Genomic DNA, 19,865 nt, shown 5'->3' with positions numbered 1-19,865 from the left:
ACAACTCTGAGGAATTTGTTGCTGTTTCAGCTAATCTATGTATCTCAGTGGAGAGTCATCCTATCTATTGCTAAGTTGGCCAGTAAAATGCACATTGAATTTCTTTGTTAAATTCAACACTAACAAGGTCTTTAGATGTTGTGGGTCTTTGTTTTTAAATTCCAGTAAAAAAAAAAAAAACAAAAAACTTCCTCCAAACTACTGGAAGTCTGACTTTATATAGTACATAAGTTGAACTCTCCAGTAAATAGGCTGCCTCTTCCCATCACATCTTTTAAAAATTAAATTTAAATTAAAACCAAATCAGGGAATACTTACTGTAAGAACTTCATAGTATGCAAATAATACTATGTGACTACATCTGAAAGGTACTTTTCAGTGTATTTTTAATACAGTCCCAGAAGCATACTTTCAGTAGTAAGGAATAACACAGCCCACAGAAAACAGCAGATGATTCAGCAATACAGACAAAAGACCTTCTGCAAAGTAGGTTTGCAAAATTTTGTATTGCTTTAATAGATCTTTTGAGCAAGAACAGGGCTTTTGGCCGTGATTATGCATTGACATCACACCTGAATGAGACACTGAGAACTCCCCTCCTGCCTTGGATAATACTGAAATGAATGATCATCCTTTGTATCATTACTAATTATTATTAATTATTGTTATTACCTGTTTCTGAAGCTAGATATTGATAAGAGAAATTAGCATAGCTGCTGGCTTTCAAGTTGTTTCTATTTCCAGCAAAAGAGCCTAAAAGATAGCGTTACAAAATGTTATTGCTTATTCACAGTTCTATATCATATGTTAGTAGGAGGGAAGACGTATGTATGTTGGGTTTTGTTTCTTCACAGACAGCTAGGCCTGCGGAATCAATGTGTAATCTAGGGATAAAATTAGACTGTTACTAGCAAAAGCAACAATTCTTGTGATTTAATCTACAGCATCCCTGTATCCAAGTTGGGACATTACAGTCTAGATGAGTGAACTACTGGATCAGTGAAAAAAGCAGCTGAATAATTAGATTAAAATAATGTAGTTAGTTCATACTACTAGCATTACAAGTGAAGTTCCTTGAGGGTCTATCCATTTATTAGATGTGGAGGATGAGTAGGAATACATTCTCATCAGATCTGGCTTACCACGTCTGGTTTTTTGGCCCACAGGATGTTGATAAACCTAAGGAAATCCAGGGACAGCCACTATGGTAGTCAGGAGGCACACATCCTGTGAGGGGATGCTGAGGGAACAAACTGGTATTGCTTAGCCTGGCAAAGAAACTAGTTGCAGTCTTGCAATATTTAAGAAGATGTTACTAAAAAGATGGACTCAGGTGCTTTACAAAGGTGCATGGCAAGGGAATGAGAGACAATGATCGTAAGGTACAGCAAAGGACATTCTGACCAGATGTAAAGGCAGGGTGGGGTGGAATTGCTGCAGAGTAATTAAACATTGGATCAGATCTACTAGAAATGCTGCAATTTCTGTCCTTGGAAGTTTTCACGTTCTACCTGGACGAAGTCCAAAGCAACTTAGTCTAGTTGCTTCAATGTTCACCCTGCTTCAAGGAGGAGTTTGGTCCAAATGACCTTCTAACCTGAAGAATTCCTTGATTCTGGGAATGGATCCTCCAGTCTGGCCATTATACAGTAACATATAAGTTAACTGTAGTCAAATAAGCAGTCAGCGGTCAAAGTCCACACAATGGCTGATTATTTGAATAAGTTGATACTGTAAGTATTCCTTTCCTGGGATACAACAATATTAAAAAAAAAAACTCAGTGGAATTGGATTCATAATTCTTTTTCTCATAAACAAGGAAGTGAGACACACTCGTCCTCTTTTGGGTGTGTTGATTTTTGCAATGCAAACAAAGACCATGTATGTGTGTCACTAAAGTAAGCAACTGTAAATCTGATTTTTTCCAGGAAGTATAAAATGAGAATAAAATACTTATTTTGCTGCATTGCTATTTATCTATACAAGATGGAGAGCGAAGTATAATCTCATGCTTGAAAGACCACAATTTCATTTTAGGATTCCAAAGCAAGCTATTTATTGTTGGTTTGTTCAACAAAGTGTGCCCTCTGGGATTACCCTTTGTAATTGACAAAGAAGGAATTTTGTTTAATTTCTTCATCTGGAAAATTTTTTGCTTGACTAGCAACAAGACTCCTGGGTCACTAAGCAATAGTGTTCTGCCCTAATTGCCTTTAACTTACTTATGTTTCGAAGTTAAGCCCTTGGTAGTCGTTTTTTCCAAATTATATAAGGTTGATATCTAGCTGTCCTGGAAAACAGAATAGTTTATAGAATGCTCATATGTAAAAATTGCATTTGAAAATATTACTTCATGTAACAACTTTAAGGGTTTTTTTTAAGCAAGAATGAATCGGCACCAAAGAACACAATTTTTTTTCACTCTGATCTTATCTGTCTCCCCTCCCCATAAACAAATTTGTTCTCTTTTTACATTAATTAAGAATATAGTCAAGTGGCAATTTGAGAAAATATAGTCTCAAGTTCCCAACTCTGCCTACAGCATAGACAAAAATAAATGTGTAACTAGAATGTGATATATAATACACGCAGCCCAGACAGTAGAAACATATCTAGGTTTCTCCAAATCTGTGAGAAGGAGTAGAAGAAAAAGAAATCCAAACGACGACTCTGTTACTGAGTACATGATGCTCATTTAGGCAAAAGCATGTTTGGTGGTAATACTGTCTTCTGGTATTTTTAATACTACTATCATTAGCAATTTCTGTTGGGTGATTTATCAGTGTACCGGTTCTGCATCAGAGAGGTCTTTCAGGACCACAGAACAAAGATTTGATGCTGCATCCTAAACAAATTTGCACATTTCTTTCAAATAGTAAGTTGTTTAGGAGAAGGAAGAGACCAACATTTTTTACTCACATTCCATATTCAACTTTTTTTTGTTTTCTTCTATTTTAAGGTCACTGCCTTTATCTTGTAAGACAATAGGTTTTTCTCCAGATACTTTCTAGCTCTAGATTTCTTTTGAACTACCCTCCTGAATGACACTTAATGTACTGTTCTCCCACTCTTATCTTCACACTTTCTTATATGCTGTTCCTTATGCTTAGAAATCCTTATTCTCCATGCCAAATATCCACCCACTCCATATTCACATTCTTCCTTTAAACTGCGTTTCCTTAAAGTCTATCAAAAATAATCTGCAAGTTAAAAAACATACCAACTCTGCCTTGAGATCTGACAGATTTCTGATCATCAGATTTGCTACTGCAGGCTGAATTCTTAACTTGTGCATAATACTGAATAAATCAGGGCCTAATTTTTCTTCAATATTACATGTATTATCTTTTTCACCGATATATATATATATGTTTTTTAAAGTGTCCCCAAAGTTCAGCCCAGCTGGTTTCCTAGAGACTCTGGTGCTTGTTGTCTTGTTCTTGTCATTCTAGCTGAAAGCCCACTGATTGGAGGGGAAAAAAAAAAAAGAGGTCAGTAAGAAGCAGGATGAGGTAAAATTTTTGTTTGCAAATTAACAGAACTTATGGAAACAGCTGTCTATGAATTATAGAGTGGTGGGATTTTTCACATTGGGTTTTTTTTCTATTTGTGGGGTTTGCGTGTGGTTTTTTTTGTGGGACATTTTTGTTTTTTACACAAAACAAGGGAAAGAATTGTTGAAATGATAAAAGCGAATTTGTTTAGGAGTGATTAATTGAAATTTAAATTGTAGTAGGCATATCTAAAAGCTTCTGGTTGGTAAGATCTGTTAGGCAGTTATGACTGTTTCATGACGTAGTTTGGCAACTGGCATACTTGTTCACTTTGTTCTTCATGTGTAGCAAAGGTTTGTTATGTGGCTTTGGAAGACAATTTCCTGTGAGGTAAAGGATCTACCATAGTTAAAAACTTTAATCTCTAACTGGTTCATTACTGGAGAGCTTTGTCTAAATAAGGATTTGAGCATAAACCTTTAGTAAGCTCAGTGAAATATATAGATGGCTTTCACTATTATGTTTTGAAAGATTGAACATATGGCTTCATATTCACTTCAATTTCTTCTACTTTCTGAAGAAGCTTCCTTGCTTTTGGCTAAGAAATATGCATGAGTACTTGGAGAGCAATAAAAGAACAAAACAGACTGTGTAGATTAAAAAAAAAAAAAAAGGAAGGGAAAGGAGAGGTACATGCATTGTTTTCTCTTTTGCCACAGTCCTTGGTCATATTAGTTCTCTAACCCTGGAGAGAGTGTCTTAAAAGTGACCCTGGAAACAGCTGCCAGTAATTTAATGTAACTGTAGTTCATGCTGGATGCAAGCCATTGAATGAGGGGGAGCAGATGTGTAAAGGTCTAGAATCCCTGAGGAAGTGCCACTTCCCTTTGGTTCTCCTGCCACAGGCATCCTGTTTTGTCCAGCTCGGGATGCATGGAGTGCCAGGTTCTTGTCATGGCGTGACTGGGGAGAAGCCTTTGCTCCAAGAACCTTGCAGATCTGTCCTTTTCCATAACTCCCTTTGGCAGTCCTTCCTATATGAGAGCTGGGTCCAATATCTTAGGCACATACTTAACCAGATAAAATTATGTTATTGGAGTTTTGTCTTAAGCCAATTAGTTCAAAGAAACCCCCAGAATGAATAAAAACTACCAATGAATCAGAACATATTTTTTGTGAACTTGTATATAATTCTTAAAACCATTTGTTTTCACGAGGAGGTAATGCTACTTATAACCTCATTTTCTTAAATTCTTTTTAGTGCTAAATAAAAACAAAAACTGAAAACAAAGACTTTGTATCCAAAACAGAGTAATTTATAAGAGTTTGATTCATGCAATCTTAACTCCTAATTGACCCTAAAAAAAAAAAAAAAGTAGAATCAGGAAACTTTCAGGCTGCCTAAAATACGCTTACCTTTAAAAAAAAACAACCCCTATTTATTTTTTTTTAATCTCGGTCTAGTAGTCTAAAAAGTTTGTGAAATACTGCTCCTCAGTATTCCTAAAATATGTATGTTCTTCAGTTGTTTGCTCATTATCTGCAGCATAAAATTCAGCCTAGAATTCTTGCAAATAAAAGATTGTAAGCCACTCCTCTGATTACTTTGCTGCAAGAGAAGTAAACCTAAACAGTGACTGCTAAGACAACAAAAATTCTAACTATTGCTAAAGCAAATTAAACTGGCTGATAGTATTTCACAGCAAAAAAAATGCTATTTTCAGATACAGTTGCAATCTTTCAGTAAGTCTTAGATTTCCATTTAACTATGTTATAATAATTGTCTGTGAGTGAAATTGGGTCCAATTGATTTTTCTGTTAATGTATGAGGGAAAAGAATAAAGCCGGGACTGGAATGGATCCTATTGGAGTTAAGTACATAACTCCCAGGAAACATTATCCGTTAAACTCTGTGAGAGTTAGTTATCGATTTCTTTAGACTCTGATTAAAAAATTTTAGATACATAACCAAATGAAATGGCTTGTTGTAGAAATTGTTCCTATTGGTAGTGGACCAGCATCGCCTGTCACCCCCAAACTTTTTGTTTTTCAGTCTCAGCAGTGTCATGACTAGCCATTACTAGACATACTCTTTTGAGTGCTCTCAATCAGATCAGGCTGGACATCCATCAAAAGAACATTTAACTTTCTGCTTGACCTAACTTTTCCTTTCTCTCATTCAAGCAGATTGTTGAAAACCATCAAGTTTTATGTGTTCCTGAGCTATGAGGAAAACAGGAAGCAGAAAAGGAGATTCTTTCCTGTCGTGCTGCTCTGTAAAGCAAGTCCTGTATGGGTAGCTTGTAGTCCCGAGGAAGACTCTACCCAACAAGTTTGAGTCAGAAGTTTTTTAGAAGCTGGGGACATTTTCTGTATTATTCTTCCAGTTTTATTAGTTTCTTCCTTCAAAATATTTTTGTGACAGAATTACTCACATTTATTGCTTGTCTCTAAGATTGCAACCTGAAAGTGTTCTGATTTTCATGAAATATTAAGTCACTCAGAAATTAATCTCAATACTTCTCAGAGTGAAAACAGATGCTTTGAATTCACGTAGTAGTTGCATACACTTTGCATACCCCAGTGGTATTATTCAGTATCTTATAAACAGAAACACCACTTTGTCTTCCAGATTTTACCTTGTACAGCTGTATGCATATTTGCGTGGATAGAACTCAGATCATTACTGTTATTACAGAGATGCCTTATATTAGTCCTGGGGCTATGACCATGTGTTTTGGTAAACTGACTGAAGCAGTATCTTAATATTTAGCAAACTTAAGTATTTAATATGAGAAACCACTCTCTTGTCATACAAATCAGATGCAGTAGGAAACAGTCAATTTTTTTCTGTGTTGCAGGCAATAAAGAAAGTGTCTTCCAATTTCCATGTAGTATCTCTTGTCACATAGAGTAAGAATGTAAATGAGTCAGCTTTAGTTGTGATTTTGGTTTTTTCCTTTTTCAGTGAACATTTCTATTATACAAAAATTTTTAAGTCCTAGTGCAAAGTATTAAAGGTTTCCTATTAAGATATTTTGGATCTGGTTTTATAGGTTTTGTTTGTTTTGTTTTGTTGTGTTGTTGGGGTTTAGGGGTTTTTTTTTGAGTTAGCTAATGTATGCCAACAAACTTTTTTTGTGTATCTATCTTCAATACTATAACTATGGTTTGTGTTTGAAAACTTATTCTGTGGCACAAACATAATAAAAACATCCTGTTTTGCTCACGCGTGGTTTGAATGAAGTAAGTTTAGTGCTTTTTAAGTACTCCAAAGCTACAAAACCTAATTCAAAATACTACATTAATTCCATATGCTTTTGCAGCTATACAAAAAGACTGCAAAAAGACACCTTTCTAATACGGTAATATTTTACAACCACTTTGCAGGACAACAAAGAAAAGAGTCACAAAAAGCAGCTCAGAATTGTGCAGTTCAACTGTGTTCATGAGTATGCAGCTCCCATTGTTGACAAAAGAGAGTTGCTTGACCTGACTGTAGGCAGTATGAGGTCAAGAAATATTAATAAAATGCTTTCTTAACTGTTTATTTCTGCTTTTTTTTATATATATTCTTGTTGTGATGCAACAGACCATTTGAGGTCAACTGCCAAGCTATCAGTGGAGATGGAGTAAAGCACCTTTATCTAAGCCTTCGCTAACAGAGTACTCAGCTGTGACTCAGAGAGGGTAAGTTAACTGATTATACTTAGCTTTCTCTACTAGGGTAAAATGAGTTGCAGAGAGAATGCACTGAAAGCCAAGGGCCTCTAAATACTTTTCCCTTTTATGGAATAGCTCCCAGTTCACCATTTCCTGGAGATTGTACTCTAAGCCTACACAGTGGTAAAAGAAAGTTCTCTGCATTCACTGATCTATATCTGACTACAAATTTGAGCTCAGAGGATCATTTTTTTCCTATTTTAAGCAGTAAGTTTACAATAACAGACCAAAACATTAAAAAAGCACTCCTTTCTTTTTCTTACTTTTTTTCTTTACATTGTCTCATCTTGGTGTGGAAATAAGCAGAATCTGGTGAACAGGATAGGTAATTTGTTGTGGGTTTTTTGACTCGTTTTGTAGGTGCAAAAGGCTTGTGCAGACTAAGTTTGTAAATCATCGCCCGCATCCGCTCTTCTTGTGACATGTGAGTTAATCTACAAGTATTTAATTTCAAAAGGTTATTTTGAAGCTCTCGCAATTTCTAAAAGACTGGAATCTTGAGGGGGGATCGTTTACTCTGATAAAACACTATGATAATCTCCTGACATCCTTTGATAGGACAGGGCTAGGCCAGACAGAGTTTGATCAATGCCTAACAAAAGAAATAACAGAATCTTGAAATTGTGTTAATGACTAGGATGCTAACATGTGCTTATGCACTTTGACTGTCTTTACAGTGCAGATGTATTTTTTTTAATCTATCCTTTCAGTATCTTCAGGGACAATAATTACAGTTGTTTCAGTTGGTATCTCACTGTATTGCATGCATTGTTAACATTTCCTTCTTTGACTGAAACATGTTTGTGCTTGTGGAAAGGAGATAAAGCTGGCAAAGCTAATGGGATCACCATTCCCAAAGCTCTTCAGCTGGCAGATAAACCATGCTTAGAACCAGGATAGTTGTGCTCTCTGCGCTTTGGCTCAGGGTTCAGTAAGGCTCTAAGCTGGTTTTGTAGATAGAGGTGTGAATTTCTGTAGGTTCCAAGGCTGTACTCCTCCCTAATGCTCTACTGAAGAATTAAAAATGTACCTTTCAGGGAAATAAATTTTCCAAGAACAATTTTTTCTTTTCTTCCTACATTTGTGAGATGCAGATAAGCTCCTCTAATTCTTGTGAGAGTGTTCTCATGAAGCCCCCTTTTTTTATACATTTTGACTCTCTCTGACATTTACTGGGGCTATTTTCATTGCCCAGTCAAATAGGCATAAGGTCACCAGCAGTGATGAAAGAAGGTTTACTCACTAATATGTTAAGATTCCATCCTTTCCTACTGTTAGAAGGCAGTAATTGATACAGAAGACGGCAGAACTACTTGCACAGCATGGAGAAAGAAGATGGCTCTGTTGGTTATATCCATTTGCATTTACAAGATGTGATGTTTGTGCTGGTTAAGCATCATAAAGTCTTTAAAGGATCTGGACTAATGATTTTAAGAACACTGTACAGGTTAAAAATAAGCTTTTAGACTGAAAGAAAAATCATTCAGGAGTTCTAATTCATATATCTTATGAATTGAACTATGTCCTTATTTATTTTGTTGAAATACCAGTAAGTAGTAGTCCTTACTTTGGTAGCAGCAGTGCAGTCAAGGTGTGCAAAGACTGCATTTGTTTTAAGAAGCCTCAGAATTGAATAATATGCAAGCTTCTGCTGCTCCAATACAGTCTTCAGCACTGTGGTATTCTGGAGAGATATGAGAAAAAAACAGAAAGTCAGAAGAAGAAATTTTCCTACTGATCAGTACCACAAGGACTTGGAGCTTTTTCCTATTTGCAAGATAGCTCTGTAAGGAAGTCAGAGTAAGGTTCTAATTGTGTCAGAGACGATCTGAACTCAGTCCACTCCAAATCTGGGGGTTGTTAAGGTGGCGTAAATTCATCTTTCTACCCTCCGTTCTTCCTTGGCTGTACTTTCTGTGCTGCATCTCTAAGACAACACAGCTCAGGATTTGTCCCTTACTATTCTTAGACAAGCTTGATGATTATTTTTTTCTTTAAAGTTTTTTTGCTTTTTAAATCTGAGAAACGAACTGAAACTTGTGCTTAATAGCCCTTTCTCATTTCAATATGACTTGCATTACTTGAAGTTTAGTATGTACTAGGAACTCAGCTAAGACTGATAATAAACCACTTTGATGCAGTTCCTTATACAACTCCATGTAGGACTGCAAATACACTTTGGCCATGACTTGAAACATTCCTGATTTTTCAGGCCTGGCATTCTGTTGAGTTGAGCCTATCAGAAGTATTATAAATTCGTAAGGCAAACACTAAGAGGGATTAGATAAACAGCCAAATTTATATCTTCTCTTTTTTTGTTTTTGTTTGAATTTGACTTCTTGCAAACTCAGAAATTGCATAGGATGCCAGGATTTTGTTACAGAGATGAAAAGCAAGTCCATGTCACTTTTTTTAGTTACCTCGCTTCTGTCTGGTCTTCATGTTTTGTTAATAGTTTGGTGACTGTTGTTTGATACAAAAATACTTAACTGTTGAAACACAGAGATGTTTAATGCTACTGCTATCTGCCCAATCTCTGTGAGTTTATTAAAATACATGTAATCGTAAGTGTCTGTTTTCCATCACGTTAGGGACTTTAAAGATATTTTGCCCTAATAAATGTTTTTAAATCTTCCTTTTACTGATAGAAAACTCCCTCTACTCTTATTTGAGGTCAGAGGTGGATAAAATCATGATACAAACATGAGCTTCCACTTACTGCAGTAGAGCTAGAAGTTCAGGTTCAGGTTCAAAATGTTTACAAAAGCTTGTAACATGCTGTTCCTACAGCATATACTGCTCTGAAAAAAACTATGCTCACTGTTCAAAACGAGTCGCTCTCTTGGTTTTCATAATGATCTCATATATGCTGCATCTTTTCCACAGTCTTTATCAAAGAACTTCAATGAAATAATTATTTTTTCTGACCACACTAATAGTTGTGTAGAGATCATTTTTACCATCTATTAGTTCTGCATTAAATTTCAGGTGAGGTGCCCTTATATTTGTCTTCTAGTAAAAGAGAAAATTAAGTTTCCAATATAATGTGAAATAAATCTAATAAAAGCATGGGTCATAGCTGCTTCTGTAGTCCAGACTTTTCCCACATTCTGTAGGCTTTACAACACAGAATTTTTTCTGTGAAAGCTGAGGTGAGGAACTTGTCACTATTGAGGCTGCTTCAGTATTTTCAGTGAATGTTTTTCTTTTTTTTTTCTTTTTTTTTCTTTTTTTTTTTTAATCAACATGAGTATTTTGACAGTTTTAACTGTCAGCCTCAATAAACTGACATGTTCCTGAATCCATTTCTTTGCCCTTTCCTGAAATGGAAGGGAAAACTGTAGAAGGTTAATCTTACAACACTGATAAGTGCCTTGAACTTCAAATCATCTCCCCATCTCAACCTCTTTGTTCTATCTATCTTGATTTATAGAAGAGTAAAAGAATTGAGATGAGATTAGTAATTCAGGTTTGGGAGAAGATAACATGTTTTGGAGGGTGAACCTGTGCTTGTTGGGTATATTTACCTCCTTGGCACACTATTGAAGTTGTTACATTACTGTTTGAGTTGAGCCTATCAGAAGTTAGCTCCATTCTATACACAGCTGTGAATTAACTGCAAAGGGAATATAGTTAGCTTTTACTAGTCCGGACAGAAACTGTGTACCAGGCTGTCTTTGATAACTGCATTGTCTGTCATCTGTAGGCACCCCCAAGGAGTTGAATGATTTATTTATGAGGACTGTTCCTTAACTATCCGGTAGGTGTCATAGTAAGTCTTGTAATACATACACTGTAGCTATAAGGATTAGTGCTTAACATTTCTCATCTTCAGCCTACTGTACAGGCTTTAATGCTAATAATAGCCTTGTGAAGGCAGTAGCTCCCATTGATACTAATAAAAAGAATTTTCTCAGCTAATATGTAGTGATTTTTTTTTTTCATTTGGGCATTACTGCTATTTGCTTCAGAAGTGTCTTGCACACTGTTGTCTTGTACTGATGTGCACCAAGTCTTTGCACAATTCACCTTCAAAGGAAGAGTGCCACCATCTGGGTTTGCAGTTTTATTCCCTTCTCTGAGGTCTGAGATCACGCTCTGTAGCATTAGGACTTCGTTAAGTTACTAAAAGGCATATTACAGATATCCAGGATGCTGTTTCCTTCTTAGACCATTTTTAAAGAGAGTAGTTTGGTCACAGCCAAAACAGTCACAGTAACGAAGAAAAATCTGTAAAATGGAGGGAAGAGATGGAAATAGCAACAGAAGGTTGTCCATTTTTAATGCATTTACTAAGTTAGACTTGACCTTGAAAGCTTTAGTTAATAAAACACGAGATAGCATTTTTAATTTTAAACCTGAATACTGTTTGTTATTGTAAAGTGATCTCCATGATAGTGCACAGAGTTTTAAATGGATTTGATTTGTATTTTTGGCATCTAACACAGCCTGCGGATCACAAGGCCTTTCAGCGCTTATGCCTTCAGGCTAACTTGAAACAGCTATTCTCAGCAGTGCATGGTCCTGTTAGTCCACGTCGCGGTTCCACGTGCTTCACGCTGTCCACCATGCCAACCTTACCTGAAGACAAGGGACAATCAAAAGAGGCACAACACCACAGTTCTCCTCCAGCCAAAGTAAGCACTCTTACAAAGAGGTTTTCTGACACTTGTTGAAAACCTGAGGCTGAAACCTGTTTGTGTATATGTAGGACTTTATAAAATAACATCTAATCATTGCTATGTATTAGTATGTTTTGATTAATTGATGAAGCTATGAATGATCTTTCAGTTGATAGTCTTAGAATTCTTCAAATGTTTTATTGGCTAAGGAATGAGAACTGAAGTTGCTCAAGCACTTGTTTATCAATTTGATCTGGAGGCTTATATGTCTGTCTGTTCTGAACTATTTATATCAAAGCTGTCCAAAAATGTCCTTTGTGATGTTATTACAGAAAACTTTAACCTTTGAGAAAAGAACTTAGGCTCACAGTAGTCTTGAAACATCTAGTGTTGCCTTTATAGATGTAGAAGATGCTATGCAATTCATGTGTGCATGAAAAATGGAAATCTTTTTGGTTTGTAGTCTTTCTCAGTGCTTTATTTGCCACAGGAGTAGCTGAACATATACTGGAACCATACAGAGAGCAGGTGGGTGTTCCCCAGACATATTCATCATTTTGCTCCTCAACTGTGTGGCATCTACATGTTTTTACATGTTTTTTGCAGATAAATGTTTTATGCAGATGAAAAATCAACAGGAGATTATACTTCTCCCTCTTGAATAATTTATGCCACTGATAAAAAGTAATTTTATGTTGTAATAAAGTGGAGGAGTTTTTTTAATTGTTAGCTTAGCTGAAGTAAAGAACCTTACTGTGAATACAAAATTACAGGTTATCCAGATCATCCTGTTTTATGCAAACTGGTATAAAGAAAGAGAGGATTTATAATCTGGCACATTCTCAGTTAAAAATGTATCACTGTCACTGAATTTGAGGACACTGTATTCTACACTTTAGGTGAAAACATCCGCTACTTTAACATTGTTGGAAAATATTGTCAGCAGTGAGACCTACACTGATTTGTCATGCATTCCATCTAAATTGCACATTGTGCTGAGTGTTAGTTTCCTGGCTTAAGATAAACACCCCAGATGGATGCTAGTTCATCAGACTATTAGCTGAGAAAATATATTAGGTGAAGAAGATTTTATTATTTTTTTCAACTCAGCCATTTGAAGAATATTTTAGTACAAAAGACTTGCTGGGTAGAACACACCCAAAGAGAAAAAAAATATGAAGAGCTAGCAGACATCAATGAATCTAATCCAAGCGTGCTTGTCAAATGGGAGAAATGAAGAATTCCAACCACCTAATTAAAAAAAGAAAAAAAAATTCTTAATACATTATACAGATCTTTTAGAGGTGGTTCTTAAATGAACTGTGATAATGGGATAGTTCATGAATCAGTTCACTGTGCAAAACACTTCCTGTTAGAGAAATTGGTACTTTTAGTCACAAAGTAACAGTGGAAGGATTTTTTTTTTTTATTTTTTTTTTTTTTAACCAACACACTACTCATGAGCTTGCTTAAGGATTGCAACTAGTCAGTGTTGCAAGAAATTGATCTTGTTCATGACTGTTACCACTCTTGGGTCTTGCTGCAGTCCAAGTTCTACAGCATGACTATGTAATAAGTAAAATAGCTTATCATTGTGAGATAAGGACTTGCAAGCAAGGAGAGGGCATCGGAAGGAGCTAATAACTGGCAGACTTGTTTTCTGCCATTGAACAAAACTTTCCAACTCTGGAATCCCATCTAAAGTGCTGTCTGGTATCTAACAACTTCCTCATTCTGTTTCAGGAGATGTTCCTCACCTTCTCCCTGCATGCACAAATGCACACATATTCACAAAACAGTGCCGAGAAAAAGAAAATGAACCTTACATCACATGTAGTTTCTTGCTTACTTCAAGTACCTTTACATGATGGGAAGACCTGGGCTATATTTCTCAAATTCATTTTGAGAAAACAAGTATGGTTTTCCATTTCAGTATTTCTTACAGCAGCCTGTGCTTCACCATTCTGACTAACTCTAAATAACATTAATCAAAGTATTTGTTAGCTCTGTGTTCCTGAGGGAAGTAGATGTGAAATTCCCAGTAACACAAGTTACTTGAGTGCAGTTAGCTTAATTAAAAGAACTTTAGCCCCTTGTTTGAAAGTTTGTCTGAATTAATAGTATGTAGTTGAACTCCTAGTTTGTGTGCTGGCTTGTTACAGTAAGCATTCAACATTTTAAAAGCGTTTTATACAGAATTATTTCTCCCACTATAAATCATAGAACTTCATAGTCAGATGTCATTTTTAGATATATCTGTATTTTAATTTAATTAGATTTATTTCACATAGCATAATATAATATTACAATATGCTTTCACTGATACCCTTAAAAACTTATTTCAGGTGTTTAGTATTAAAAATGTAATTTCTAGATGTGTAATGCATACCTGCAGCAAAGAAAATTAGATCATTACCAGTTATGTTAAGATTTATAGTGGCCTATAAATCTCTCTGCACTTTCAGGGTTGGTTGTGAACTGCCATCTTTCCCTCTTTTAAATCAAAAATCCCTATTTCTATTTCCAGCATTCTCCCTCTTTGTATCCCAAGCACTATTTTACTGGCTTTTCCGACTGCTCAGGAAAAGTCTGTCTCAGATGTTCATACTTCTTGTACACTGGTTATTCCATCATTCCACCTTCTGCATTTCTTTTTTTTGTGTGTTATTCCTATTTAAATTTGTATTGTACTTTTATCAAATGACTGCATGTTATCTGTTTTGTTCTGAAGATGTCCTATATTTATTTTGTTTGTTCTCCTGTCTGTTTCAACTAGATGCAGTTAAAATTTAATTTCATTACCTTAGTTGCTAAACTCTAAGCTCAGCACTTCACTTAAACAGCTAAAATTAAGCTCATTTAAAACCCTGTCTCACTCAAAATACTGCTTTCTGAGATGCGTAACTTTTCTGAGGCCTTCCACATAAGTGTCTATTTCAAGCCAAATTTGTTCTGAAATTCAGTTGACCTTTAATTAATTTCTAAGAATACAACCAGGTGGCAGAGAATTTTTTTTTTCCAACACTTTAAAGAATTCAGGTGGTATACAGTAAAGCTTTATCATCTGACTGTCGTGGCAGGGTAGATCTTTTAGCAGAGAGATTTTTATTTTTTCCCCTCCATTACTGTTCAAATCCATCCAAATTTGGTTGGATTATAAAACTCTTAAAAATGCATTTTCTGTGTGCTTAGTGAGGGCTTGGAAGAGTTTAACAGCCAGAATCTCTGCAGATCCTATTTACCCTGTGCATCCCTGAGCCTCTTGGATCTTCAGTTACGGACTAAACTGCATGTGCCATCCTTTCAGCCCTGCACTAGTCTCCCTGCAAGACTGGATGGCACATGATCATCCTTGTAGAGCATGTGGATCGGCTCCCACCTGAGCCACAAAGTTGGAGTTGGTTTTACCCTACATTTTTATGGGAGGAGAGCTTGGGACACAAAGGAAGCAAAGACTTGGTAGCAGGCAGTGACTGGTACTAGGAGATGAGGCATGTTGGGATTAGCTGAAGAGCAGACTTGGCTGGAAGCTAACATGGAGACAGCAGTTACAGACAGGCAATGGGAGGGGAAAACTGTGTTGTCTTTGTGCAGATGTACAACTGTGAGACAGCTTAAGCTTCCTGTTAAAGCTGCTCTTCCAAGATCTGTGTATAGCGACCTGACTACTCTTCAGAGTATAAAGGTTTCTTTTTATTCAAGCCAGCTGACCCTGCAAAGAGCTTCATGCTCTGGCTATCCCTGCCCCTCTCCTATACAAATGTACCACGACAGGAGGCATGAGTTTTCACCTGTGCAGAGGCTGAACTGCTATGCCTGTTGACCATGATTAATGTATTCTACTTGACTTGAACTAGCCTTGGCTACAGCCTGTTTCTTTTCTTTTTTTTCTTTTTAATGAGCTGGTTTTAGAGTCCTAAAATGGACTTGAGTGACTTTAAGGCTGATGTTACGTCATTCAAAAGCTTTTGCTCTTTGGCAGTCATGGGATTAGTATAAACAATGTGCATGTGTACTCAGCTGCTTTGCCCTATAAGGAGGGCAGTCACCTGAATTTTTGTCATTGACTGTTAGGCAAAATACATTGTTACTTAGTAACATTTTCAAGAATACTACTAAAAATTGCTTTCAAACATATCATACAATCTCAGCTGTGCACTTGCATCACATAATAGATCATGCTTTTATGTTCTAACATTTCCGATATTACAAGGATATTTTTCTTCATATTATTTTCTTGGCATGTTTCCTATCCTGCTCTCCTATGACAATGTGAACTTGCCAAGGAACATCATATGAGAATTATGAGTACAGAAGTGTGGAGCTGCATGGAATGTATATATTTTAATTTTAAAAAAAGTGCTATTTACAACAGAATCAAGAATTCTAAATCGTATGTCCAAACCAAAGCATATTTTCTTGCCTTTGAGAGGAAGGAGGGTTATGCTATATACTTTAATATTATACCATTGTCAAAATGCTTCTACAGTTCTTTGAATTGATCAGAAAATACATTGTTTCAACAGGAGTAAAATGAAGCACTGGGACAGATGTTGAAAGGAGTTCTACTGTATCTGATAGATATTAGCAGTCATGTACCTGTTAGCTTTCTGGATGTATAAAGTTCCATTTCAATTTATACTCTTGGCTACTTGTTTATTGTAACAAACCTTATGACTACACTAATTTCTCCACATGACATGATGTGGTATCAATCTCTAGTAGGTAAACATTCTTAAAAGGAGTAAGCAAAACTGACAGCAAATGCTATTTCAGTAAAAGCAAAATTATGTTTATAATGGTTGAATGTAATTGGCTTTGTGCTATGGATAGCAAATGTGCTCTTTGAGAAAATTCAGAAGCATCGCTTCCTAGAGAGGTGGTCTGTGACCCAGGCCTGTCAGTGTTTAAGAGGCATTTGGACAATGCCTTTAATACCATGCTTTAACTTTTGGTCAGCCCTGATGTGATCAGGCAGTTGGACTAGATGATCATTGTAGGTCCCTTCCCTTCCCCCTTCCCTTCCCTTCCCCCTTCCCTTCCCCCTTCCCTTCCCTTCCCCCTTCCCTTCCCTTCCCCATTGACAACTGAAGTAAAAATTTCTTATGAAACTTCAGGATGTAGTTTTTTAAAAAAATTTAGACTCCAAATGACTAAATAAAACAAAATGCTTGTACATGCCAGTGCCTAGCAGAAGCAATTAGGATTCGAGAATTTACAAATTATTCTTTAAATTTTACAAGTTGATTGATGGCAGTCCCCTGTCACTTTTGGGAAGCTTTCCCTCTAGCTATAAATACTCACACTGCTATGATATGTTCTACTTATCTCATGATTGTGCTCTAAAACAAAAATTGCAGCTTCTAACAGGTGCCTACACTTTCCACCCTCTGCATGATTTTGTGAATCACTTTTTTCAACTTCTTGACTGACTGTAAATGCCAGATTGCTTACGTAGCCTTTCAACAGTACAGGGATTAATTATTTTTTTCTAATTTAATTTTTCTCTTTTTGTGAATCTGAATGTAGTACATGAGGTAGAAGTAATAATTTTTTTGCTACATATGAGAAATCCACAGTTCTTTATTCCAACTTGATGCATCTCCATTTGGGATATCTCACAGGAAACAGACTCTTTCTCTTCAGCTGATTGGCATCATTGTGGTAGAAGGTGTGAGATTAAGTTCTCAGGACAAGTTCTCATATTTTTAAGAAGGCAAGCATACATTGATATTCAGTGCCAGTTTCTTTTGTCACTTAAAAATTATATTGTGTTTTATTAAATATTGCAGTTCTATTTTTAAAAAATATTTTTCCAATTAATGGGAGGGAAAATCAAGAAGAACACTAACAAGATAACCTTATAATTATTTTCTGGTTTTTGGATAGCATGTGTACACCTAATACTGCATTTATTCAAGCTTGCATTGCACACTAGTACCATTTGGAGGTTTTGTGTGCCTAATTTAGCCCTGTTATACATAGCTGCTTTTCACTCTTGCATTCAGCTCGTAAGTTCACTAAGTGCTATACATGTAGTTCAGTAAAGGAATGCTTTGCTGTGTGAAAAATCAGTTTGTCTACGATTTTAAAGCTTTCTCATTAGTACCATGCTTATTGAATTTACCTTACGCGCGTTAAAAATTTGTAAAGAAAACAGATATTCCAGGTGTCCATCATCTCTTTTTAGCCATTTAAGTATATCCCTCTAATTCACATTTCTTTTACCAAATTAGAGCTGATTCTCACTTAGTCATTTTCTCTTTTAGCTAAATTGAGCAATGCACATTATTTTCCACATAGAGCGTCAATACTCATTGTTTTGAATTTCTGTTTAACCACACTTTTATATTTGTCACAAACCATTCAGGACACTACTGTTGAAGGGACGACATGCAGTACACCTTCTATTGTTCTTCCAGAGAATGCTGTTACGCCAGATGTAGAATTCGATAAAAATCTGGTTAACAGGTACTATATACTACATTACCAATCTATGCATAAATTGTACAGTAATTCCAGGAGCTGTGTTTCTAAAATATTGCTTTGAAATGTATATTGTATTAAAATATTATTGCTGTATCTCTATTTGTAATTTGATCATATTGTCTTTGCATTTTGATGATGATTTTTTGGATGCAGGGAAGTGTGTGTGTGGAGGGGGCAGGAATATAACTGATACTAGAAGAGTTTCATATAATACTAGGCCTGCCAACCTGACTCAGTATACTTCAAATTTACATGAACTTTCTTGTCTTTCAGAATAGCATAATTTGAAACTAAAACAAAAATATAAGTTAAAGTTTTGTATAATTTGGAATAAAAGATGTAACTTTTGAAGTCTATCCTTTTGCTAGCAAATAAAATATGACCTGGTAAGGAAAAAATTGCGTGGTCAAGTCCTTTTGTAGACATACAGGAGTGTGCATGTGTGCATTGCAATCCTACACCTACTGTAAGGATGACTGACAGTTGGATTCTTCTATGCATGGCAATGTGCAATACTATTCTTCTGTCCGAATTCTAACCTTTACTTAGACCCAGTCAATGAGCAACTGAGACCAAGACAAGTACAACTGAGTATTTTTGTGTTTTCTAAAGTATTCCTCCCTCCATGGAAACTTTTAAATTCAGTAGCTAAATCCCTAATTCTGGTCTACTAATTATATATGTACACCAGTAATGCTGCCTTTAATCATATAAATATTTCCACTGAACCAATAAGAACTTTGTAGACTGATGTAGAGTTAGGAAATTAATACTCGTAAGACTTAAAAAATTACTATTTTTTAAATACTAATACCTCCCCAAGGTGTGCTCAACCATCAGCGTTGACTCTCGCAAATGGGTGTAACACAAAGCCTGTGTTGTCTGTTCCCTTCCTGAATTAAAGAACTAGCTATATTACCATCTTATTACAATACACTTGGTATCATGCTGAAAAATAAACATTGTGGCAATAATATGTGCAGTCTGTTGTAATGGTTTAGTCTGTTGAAAGGAAAATGCAGCAACAAACTATGTTGTTCTTAAAAACAATCTGTTTGCATGATCCTTAAATTACTGAAGTGTGTTTTAATGAAGAAGGAAGGTTTTTGGCAAAAGATGGACTTGCAAAGTATGACAGTTTGTACAATAACGTTTGTTTGTGAGGGCAGAAGTTTTCCAAAGAAGGCTTATGATCATAAAAACACTTTGCAATTTTTACAAATAGCTTTTGCAAGTATTTTATTTATTTTTAATGCTTAGCATTTTATAGTTTTATGAACTACTGAAAATGCTTATCTTCTTTTTACAGGTTTAGCATATTATATATCTTTCAGAATAAATCTACATTCCAGTTATGTGCATATTATCTTAGTATTGCGTTAAAATACATACTGTTTTATATAACTTAAGGTTATGCTGGTGAAGCTACTGTTACTGTATATGGTTTTTTCCCTAAAAAAATTGTTGGTCATCTGGCATTGCTGGCTAACTTTCATGGGATAATATTCTGACGTATTAGAATATCATGATATTATTA

General features: G+C 35.7%; 1 protein-coding gene across 4 annotated transcripts in view; it reads left to right on the top strand.

The window, feature by feature from the left end:
- The window catches only part of IRAG1 (inositol 1,4,5-triphosphate receptor associated 1), a 73,952-nt gene that overhangs the window by 22,019 nt on the left and 32,068 nt on the right, over positions 1–19,865 (top strand). For 3 of the 4 annotated variants that reach the window (XM_075755165.1, XM_075755163.1, XM_075755164.1), the window contains 5 exons: positions 7,087–7,184; positions 7,578–7,641; positions 10,924–10,977; positions 11,666–11,854; positions 18,210–18,310. In XM_075755165.1, the coding sequence (XP_075611280.1) occupies positions 11,786–11,854; positions 18,210–18,310 (170 nt within the window). In that variant the 5' untranslated portion in view covers positions 7,087–7,184; positions 7,578–7,641; positions 10,924–10,977; positions 11,666–11,785. The remainder of the gene's footprint in view (positions 1–7,086; positions 7,185–7,577; positions 7,642–10,923; positions 10,978–11,665; positions 11,855–18,209; positions 18,311–19,865) is intronic. The other variant, XM_075755166.1, reaches the window with a different exon arrangement.

Source organism: Balearica regulorum, chromosome 5 (assembly GCF_011004875.1).
Source record: "Balearica regulorum gibbericeps isolate bBalReg1 chromosome 5, bBalReg1.pri, whole genome shotgun sequence".
Lineage (NCBI taxonomy): Eukaryota > Metazoa > Chordata > Aves > Gruiformes > Gruidae > Balearica > Balearica regulorum.
This window is presented reverse-complemented; position numbering and strand designations above follow the sequence as displayed.